This window comes from Nestor notabilis, unplaced genomic scaffold (genome assembly GCF_000696875.1).
Source record: "Nestor notabilis isolate BGI_N333 unplaced genomic scaffold, ASM69687v1 scaffold316, whole genome shotgun sequence".
Classification (NCBI taxonomy): Eukaryota; Metazoa; Chordata; class Aves; order Psittaciformes; family Psittacidae; genus Nestor; species Nestor notabilis.
Window position 1 is genome coordinate 66026 of NW_009932224.1, and position 8416 is coordinate 74441.

General features: G+C 50.0%; 1 protein-coding gene across 2 annotated transcripts in view; it reads left to right on the forward strand.

The window, feature by feature from the left end:
• Positions 1 to 8416, forward strand: part of CTIF (CBP80/20-dependent translation initiation factor) — a 117324-nt gene that overhangs the window by 52202 nt on the left and 56706 nt on the right. For both annotated transcript variants that reach the window (XM_010016258.1, XM_010016259.1), the window contains exon 7: positions 181 to 257. In XM_010016258.1, coding sequence (XP_010014560.1) covers positions 181 to 257 — 77 coding nt within the window. The remainder of the gene's footprint in view (positions 1 to 180; positions 258 to 8416) is intronic.

Sequence of the window (8416 nt, forward strand, 5' to 3'; positions counted from 1 at the left end):
GTGTGGTGGAAGGAGCTTTAAGGTCCCTTCCAACACAAACCAATCTGGGATTCTGTTAAAGTGGATGTTTTAGGTGCACTGGCACCAGCAGGGTGCACAGCTTTGTCTCACTCTGGGCCCTTCCACATTGATGCCTCCTGTATCTTGGAGCTGATCACTGCTATTCCCTCTGTTTTACAGGGCTACCACCCATTGCCTCATGAAGCTGAAATCGCACACACCAAAAAACTGTTCAGAAGGAGGAGAAACGACCGGAGGTAGGTGAAATCTCATTAGTGGGGTTTTTTAATCTTCTTCATTGTACACCTTCCCCTTCTGTCTTCTGGAGTGTCTTTGTACAATACTGGTGTTTATCAGCTCTGGGTTAATGCATAAACCCTTATTTGAGCATCAGCATTCTAAAAATGCAGGGTCTGTGCATCCCCCTGGTTTGTCTTTTAAATCTGGTGTACGTCCTATATTGCTCCAGGACTATCTTAAGGACCTCCTCTTCCCCTTACACTTATTCCAGCATAGTCAGATGCCCCCACTTGTATTAGAAGAGGCAGCTGGTACAGTATTATCCGTAAAAGCTGAGTCCTTGCAACATGCTTCCTCTCTTCCTATTGAAAAGCAGAATTTGCTGACTTTCAGGGTCACCTGCAAAGTGGTATGGTTGGGAAGGGTTTGCAGCACGCCTTGGATGCCTTCTTTGTGAAGGAAGGGGATGTGCTAAATAGGCAGCTGAGTTCCTGTGGCATTGGTGATTTCAATCCATTGAGTTAATTCAATTGGGTCAATTGGATATTTAATTGTGTTAAGTCGCGTATTTAATTATATGAGGGCATCTAGAGTCCTCGGTAGGAATTGTGACTATGGTTAAATGTGAAAATAAGCAGGGAATAAGGGACTTAGTTGTACATGCAGCTTTATTTTTGCCAGTGGGTTCTGCTGTGGCTGGGACAACACAACTAGAGCAATAAAACATTTCTAAAACTAGGAGTTTGCAGTGTTAGTGTGGTTGAACAGGAGGAAAAGTGGCCAATATTTGCTCCTAGAATGAGCTGAAATCTGTGTCTGAGCTGTGATGCCTCCTCACAGGGGGATTTTAGGGGAAGTCCTACAGGCACCTGTAATGGTAATTGGTGTCCTCAAATCTCCCCATCACTTCTTGACCCATGAACACTCGTGATGCAGTTAACCGTGTGCGTGGCTTTCCCACATTTTACCCAAGCGACCGAAAAACAGCTGAAAAGAGTTTGCTCAGGCATCCTAGAAACATTCTTCTGTGGGCTGGGCAGTTCACCAGCAGCAGACTCTCTTCTCTTTGGGGCTCCCTCCTTTTTCCTGTGCGCAATTTAAAAGGCAATTTAGTCTAGTGATTTAGAAAAAATAATAATAATAAGAAAAAGGTCTTGTTTCAGCTGGTTCGCAGCCCTGCGATCACCAAAACATGGTTAAAAGCAGGATGAAGTCTGCTTGTGTTGCAAGAGCGAGCTGGGTGGGCTTCCTTGCACGCTGGGCTGGGCTCCCCAAGCAAAGGCAGCGGAGGCTGGAGCATCCCGCTCCCATTCCAGCTCATCCGAGTCTTCCTTCTCCATCTGAAGAGTGCGTAGTGCTGTGGGAAAGGAGAACTGCAGGGTCCAAAGGGTCTCCTGCCTGAAGGCCCATGGCCAAAGCTGCGCCGGACCATAGCCATGGAATTGTGTGTTGGTTCTTCCCTCCCACCTGAAAAACCATCCGGTCCAAGGGACCACACCAGACGTGTACTTCTATTTATTTTTGTTCCTGGTCTCTTCAGATAAACCATCAGCAGACAGAAGTATTCAGCTCCCCTGGGCATCCCTGTCTCCTGCACAGATGGCAAAGAGTGATAGCAAAAGAAACTGCCTTGGGCTGGGGTTGGAAGATTGTGGGGTGAGATACAGCGCAGACCAAGTAGCACTGGGATAACATCCAAGGAGGAAAGACAGAAGCCTTAAAACTCAGTTGATAGGGCATCATGTGGCAAGAGACATGGGGCTGTTTCAGTCCTGGGCAGTCATGAATGCAGTAAAATGGGAAGAGCAGAAGGTATGCAGTCCTGCCTGAGTCCTCCACAGACATTCATGGTGGTGTCAAAGCTTAGGCACAAAAACATACTTATTTTAATTGCAAAAAGCTAAGAAGCCTGGATAGAAGGAGCTGAAGGGAAACAACAGTCTCTTAAATAGTTCTTTAAGCACAAAAGGCATAGTCCATCCCCTAAACTTCCACTGGGGACCTGAACAGCCCCTTCTCCCCACAACACATGGTTTGATGCTGGGGGTCTTCAGCGTCCCTTTCCCTCTGCAGTGCGTTTGGGACTAGGAAGGGAGTTTTAGTCCTTCTAGTACTGCTTGAGCTGCCCCTAGAGAGCACTCGCTCATTAAAGTTGATTTCTAGCAGTATGTCAGAGCTCTCAGAGTAGTTACTTTATGAGAAAAATATGGTAGAAATAGGGAACAAAAGGTAGAAATAAAAAGAAAAAAGGGAATAGGGAAAAAAACCCCAGACTGTACTGGAGCACAAACAGGTTACAAAGCTTTTCACACTTTATTGCAGTGCTATTATCTTAATGTTCCAGGCATCATTATGAGGAAGAAAAGCTTCATTTTGGAGCTGGTGGAGCCACACAGGTGGTATACACATCCCTTAGGCTGAGATTTTGTGGCCAGAAAAACAGTTGGGAGTTACAGGCTTTTTGTTGTAAACCTCATCTGGATATGGGGAGACTCAAAATTGACCATGGATGGGGCATCGGAAGCAGGGAAGCTTGGGAAAGGCTGAGCAGGGCCATTTGGGTACATGGGTTTAGAGCAGTGTTAGGAAACAGCTCTGGATGCCTGGACCAAAGGGAGGAAGAGCTGGTTGGAGAAGGGAGCTGGTGGCAGCAAAGGATGGGGGGGGGGGGTAGGGTTGACATGCAGTGGATTTGCATGGTTGAAGGGTTGTCCTGATCCATCAGTTAGAAGCAGATGTGGCCCCAAAGCCCTGGTCTGGTTGTCATCAGGCAGCTTTCCCCCTTCTCCTGAAGTGGTGAGCACTTGGCGCTAAGCAGTGCCCCAGACCTCAGGAGCAATGCCTGTATGTGGAGCACCAGCCCTACCAGCCCAGGACCCCCCTCATCCAAGCGGGATGATGACTTATCCTTCTTGCCATGGAGGGCATCCTCCTGCCATGTGCAGGAGTCACCACTCACAAGTGGACATGCAGCTTGGGTCGAGGAGTCAACCCCAGGCTGACCAATGCATGATGCACAGGTCCAGCTCGCCTTGCCTCATAGCTGATCTTCAGGTTGGCTGGTGCTGTCTATAACAGCTATCACAAAAGAGCTGATAGAGCACATTGGTACCCAGAAATCTGCCTATTTTGTTTCCAGCCAGTCTTACATGATAGTGGTTCCCTGCACAGGGCGCATGCGGCTCCTCTCCCCTCCCTGACAGTGACATTCCGAAGGGACCACGTCTTGGGCTAGCGAAGCACCTTTTGTTTCTCATGCAAAGCCATGCTGACGTCCGGCTGTGCTTTAAATAGCACCCGTCCCGCTTCCTTCCCGTCACCTTTCCTCGGGAAATGCTGTCACCACGTTGTGGAGGAGCGAGGCTCACCTACCCTGAGGTCTGCCGTGCACCTTTCACTGCCCTGAAGAGAAACAGCCCTATGGGCGTGCAACCATCCTTGCGTGTATGATGCCTGTTTACATGCCACGAATCATTTTTCCATGGGATGCACGCTTCCTTTGTTGCATAAGAAAGACACAAAGAACGAATTAGAGGTGTCATCAAAACAGGCTTTGACTTTCCTAGTTAAGGACCACTGTGGGTCTGTTGGACATGTTTTTGGTAACAGCGATCAACAACAGAGGCATATCTGGTGGAGGGTTTGGTTGCACAGGGTGGTATAAAAGCCTGCAGGAGGTGGTGAGGTTCTTGCTGCAAAAAGCTTATAATCAGAGCAAGAGACCTGGTGGAGGTATTGCACTTCCCACCTCACACAGCAGAAATCCCACACCTCGTGTTTTCTCTGTTGGTGTAGACACTTGAGGTGTAACTGCCACCTCCTGATGAGGGTGATGAAAGGCATCACAGCTTGATGGGATCGTTGAAGGAGGGCAGCAGAGGCAAGTTTTTTCATAGCTGTCCATGTGTCCCAGTGTTAAACACAAGTGAGAGCTTTTCAGAGGGCTGGAGCAGCTCTGCTCTGGAGCCAGGCTGAGAGAGCTGGGCTGGGGCAGCTGGAGAAGAGAAGGCTCCTCAAGGGGACACCTTAGAGCAGCTCCAGTGCCTAAAGGGGCTCCAGGAGACCTGGAGAGGGGCTTTGGACAAGGGATGGAGGGACAGGACAAGGGCAATGGCTTGAACCTGCCCGAGGGGAGACTGAGATGAGCTCTGAGGCAGCTCTTCCCTTGGAGGGTGCTGAGGCGCTGGCACAGGGTGTCCAGAGAAGCTGTGGCTGCCCCATCCCTGGCAGTGTTCAAGGCCAGGTTGGACACAGGGGCTTGGAGCAACCTGCTCTAGTGGAAGGTGCCCCTGCCCGTGGCAGTGGGTTGGAGCCTTTAAGCTCCCTTCCAACACAAACCAGTCTGGGATTCTGTGATTGTCCCAAATGCTGATCCACTGTTGTTGCCACACAAAACCCACCCTGCTGTGGTATTACCAAAGACAACTCGGTTTGACCTCCCTTAGGCAACCACCTCTAGGGAAGGAAGAACCTTCCCTGGGCAGTGGCAGGACGTCTCCTGGCCTTCTCTCCTGCAATCAGCCAAGTGAAAAAATAATACTCTGGGATGTGGGGCAGAACGGACCCATTTCTCAAGCCCTTTCCTCTGACCATTCCCAACCTGATGTCTCTCTGCTAACAGATCACCATGTCCCAGTTGTGCTGGGACATGGTCTTCTTGGGCTGGTGGGCTCCGAGTTTGACCCCTTGTTTTTTCAGGAAGTTGCCCAAAACAGCATTTCTTAAGTATCGGTCAAAGCACTGCAACTCAGCTTGGTGCTGCACAGGATTTCTGTAGTTCCTGTGGCATCCTGGTATTTGTTTTGGGATGGAGGGTCTAGTTGGCTAAACTCCATAGCCTGGAAGTGCATGCACCAGCCTTGTAGGAGTGGTAAGAAATGATGCCCAGATTAGATAGGATTTACAAGGAATACAGAAAATCACAGTGGGTTCAGACAGGTGAGTTTGTACCTGTTGTGGCAAACTCCTTTTGTGAAGGGTTTTCAATAGCCACACTGCTCAGGACATTGTTCCTGTACAATTTCCTTTCACGACACCATAAAGGGCACTCTACCACTTTACCCTGCCGTAAAACATCACAGGGATCAGCTTTGCCCAGCTTGTTCCTTCAAGGGCAAGAACTCCTCATTCCTTTAATCTTCTGGTTGAATTGTTCTGCATCACCTGAGGAAGGGAACAGTTTTGCTGAGGACCAGGAAAATGCTGCTGGGGAAGTCTTAAGAAGTTTTCACTGTTGTAATCATCACGACTTGCTGGATTCAAAAGTCGAATCAGGCTGAATACCCTATCAAAAGGAAATGCTAGTGTATTCACGTAGATGTTGGCTGGAATCTCACAGGGCTTTTGGTGGTCGTTCTTTGAGAAAGGACAGGAGAAGATGACAAGGAAGAGCAGCCCCATGTCTTGGAGAGGATGGATAAAACAGTAAGAGTTAATCAATCCTCTCTTTCAATAAGGCGATTGAATTTGTCTTCTCGATCAAAAAGGATTGGATCCCTTGTCCTTCCTTCATGCACAGATGATATGTCTCCAAGGCTTTGGGATGACCAGAGACAGAAGGGACTGCTCTGGCTGTCCCCACTAGGGCTGTTTGGATCCACAGCCGGCCTTGGTTGAAGGACCCCTCACAAAGCCTGAGCTTTGTGTCATCTCCTCGTCTCCTGTTGGATTGAGGGGTAGGAGGGGTGTTTCTGCACCTGGGAAATCCATCCTACATAAAGCCCTTGCATGGAGGTAAGGAGCTGGAGCAGGATACTGTGTAATGACTTACACATGGAGAGAAGGAGTGGGAGAAAAGAGGCTCCCACAGGCAGGGGAGTTGGACTAGATGATCTTCAACGGTCCCTTCCAGCCCTAACAATTCTGTGATTCTGTGTCCTTTCCCCATCTCCCTTCAGCATGCCCCAAATACTTATGCCTTTCAACAGCAGGATTACAGAAGTGTCCCCAAGGTGTCCAGTTTGCTTCCTACTGCTAACTTGGCTTTACACTTAAATGATCAGGAAAAAACAGTCTGGATTATTATTTTTGTGTTGTTTGCTGGTTTTAATTAGATTCAGAGCTGGGGGAGGCAGAAATATCCTCCTTCCCTGGAGAGCCCCAGTGGCTGTCAGGGACGGTTTCCTCTTCCTGAAGCAGGAGGGTTGTGCAAGCGCCGCTGACCCCTCCTGCTCACGCCAAGAGCCGGGTTAGCTGGGGTGAGTGCACCCCTGTCCTGACTCCCAGGCCAGAGCCCACCTCCTCCTATGCAAGTGTGGTCCTGCACAGGGACAGCCCAAAGGACGGTCACGGTGGGCTTGGGGCCAGGTAGGGAATGTCCCAGATCCGCCAGCGGCTCCGCTGAGGAGCGTAGGCAAGCTGTGATGTATTTCTTTTCCCATTATATTTGATTTTACAGACCCTCGGGGACACTCAGCCACCTACAGTGATTAGTTTGACTGATTAAGCTGCTTTTCCTCTTGTGGCAAACTCCTTTTGTGAAGGGTTTTCAATAGCCACGCTGCTCAGGACATTGTTCCTGTACAATTTCCTTTCAAAACACCATAAAGGGCACTCTACCACTTCACCCTGTCATAAAACATCACAGGGATCAGCTTTGCCCAGCTTGTTCCTTGAAGGGCAAGAACTCTTCATTCAGGGAGAAGGTATGTGGTTGAGTGGGAGTTGCAGGAATTGGAGTGAGATGGAGCCATTAGCAAGGTAGATTTGAGATGAGACATAAAGCAAAAGTTTTCTGCTTTTGGTTTTTGGGGGTTTTCTGTTTGTTAGTGTGAGGATCCAGGGTCACCCAGGGAAGTGAAGGATAAAACAGACTTGAAAGCTCAGAGAAGGAAATGCTTCTTCTCACGTGTTGGCTGGTTCAGCCTTGCCCAGCAGAGGATGGGAGCGGATGCGGATGCTCTCAAGGTACCCGGGGTTAGATGGGACCAGGGGAGAAGAGCTATTTCTGCTGAAGAAACACCCTGCTGTGAACAGCAAGCAAATAAAACTGGCCATTTAATTAAGGCTGGAAATCAGAGGAAGGTCTGCCTTGATTGCCAACAAGGGAGTAATAGATGTAGGGAACTGGAGGGGGTTGCAGTGGCACAAGGTCCTTCCTCCCTGTGTTTGTAGTTATCCCATACCCTCGCATGAGGCTTTTGGGTAGGTCCATATGAAGACCTGGTGTCGCTGGGACATGGTTAGTCCATCAGCTGCTCTTTGGACAAGGCAGTGATGGAGCAGGGCAGAGATGGTATCAGGAGGGATCAAGCAGGAGCCCCTTCCAGCCACAGAGCCAGGCTGGCCAGACGCGCTGGCATCGCCCAGCCCCACTGCCCTTCCTTCCAGGCGTCGAGGAGAAGGCTCTGCCAGGGGTCACAGCGCTGGGACCCTGCTCCCGGGAGGAGGTTGTTGAGAACAAAGCCTGTACCAGGCTGCCTGTCGAAAGAGCAATCCTTGAATGATCAAAAAGCTGCCTCCTGACAAGCCGCGGGCATCCGGCTGGGATGACTCAGCTGTGGGTGGAGCTGCTGGGCAGCCCTGCAGCTTCTCAACAAGAGGGACCTCTTGGACCTGACATCTGGAGGTGGCTTGGCTTTGTCAAGTCCCCTTGCTGCCTTTGTACCCTGCTCTGGGCTCAGTGAACAGGATGCAGCCTGGCATGGGGCTGTAATAGTTCAACAGCATCCCTGTGCAGTAATCCCAGCCCTGGTACCTACAGGACATGGATGATCAAATAGCTCTGCAGAAGCCATCTGAAGTTCAGCCGGTTTTACATCTCGCATCAGAGATGGACTGGCTCATCTAAGAGCAACTTGCCAGCCCCAGCACCACTTGTAGGTTCTTCCCATTAGCTGTGTGGTCCGTGTGAAACACCAGTAGCAGTAACGTGGAGCAGTTGGGCGTCAGCACCCATTGGGGTGTTTGTTTTGCCTGTCACCCATGCCTCAAGCTGTGGTGGGGTTAGTAGAGGTTTTCCACCCAGCTGCTCTTGTTTCTGCCGTTGTGATCAGCGCTAAGCCCTTACACATTTGAGGGTGTCAGTGAGAATATGCCCAGCCATGAGTCACCCTGAAGGCAGATGGTGCGGCTGCCATCCTGCCGGCAAAACACACCGCGGGAGGCAATGCCATATTTACAGCTCCTTTCCCAATGCCAGCAACAACGAAGAGGATTTTGCACTTCTTGCGATGTA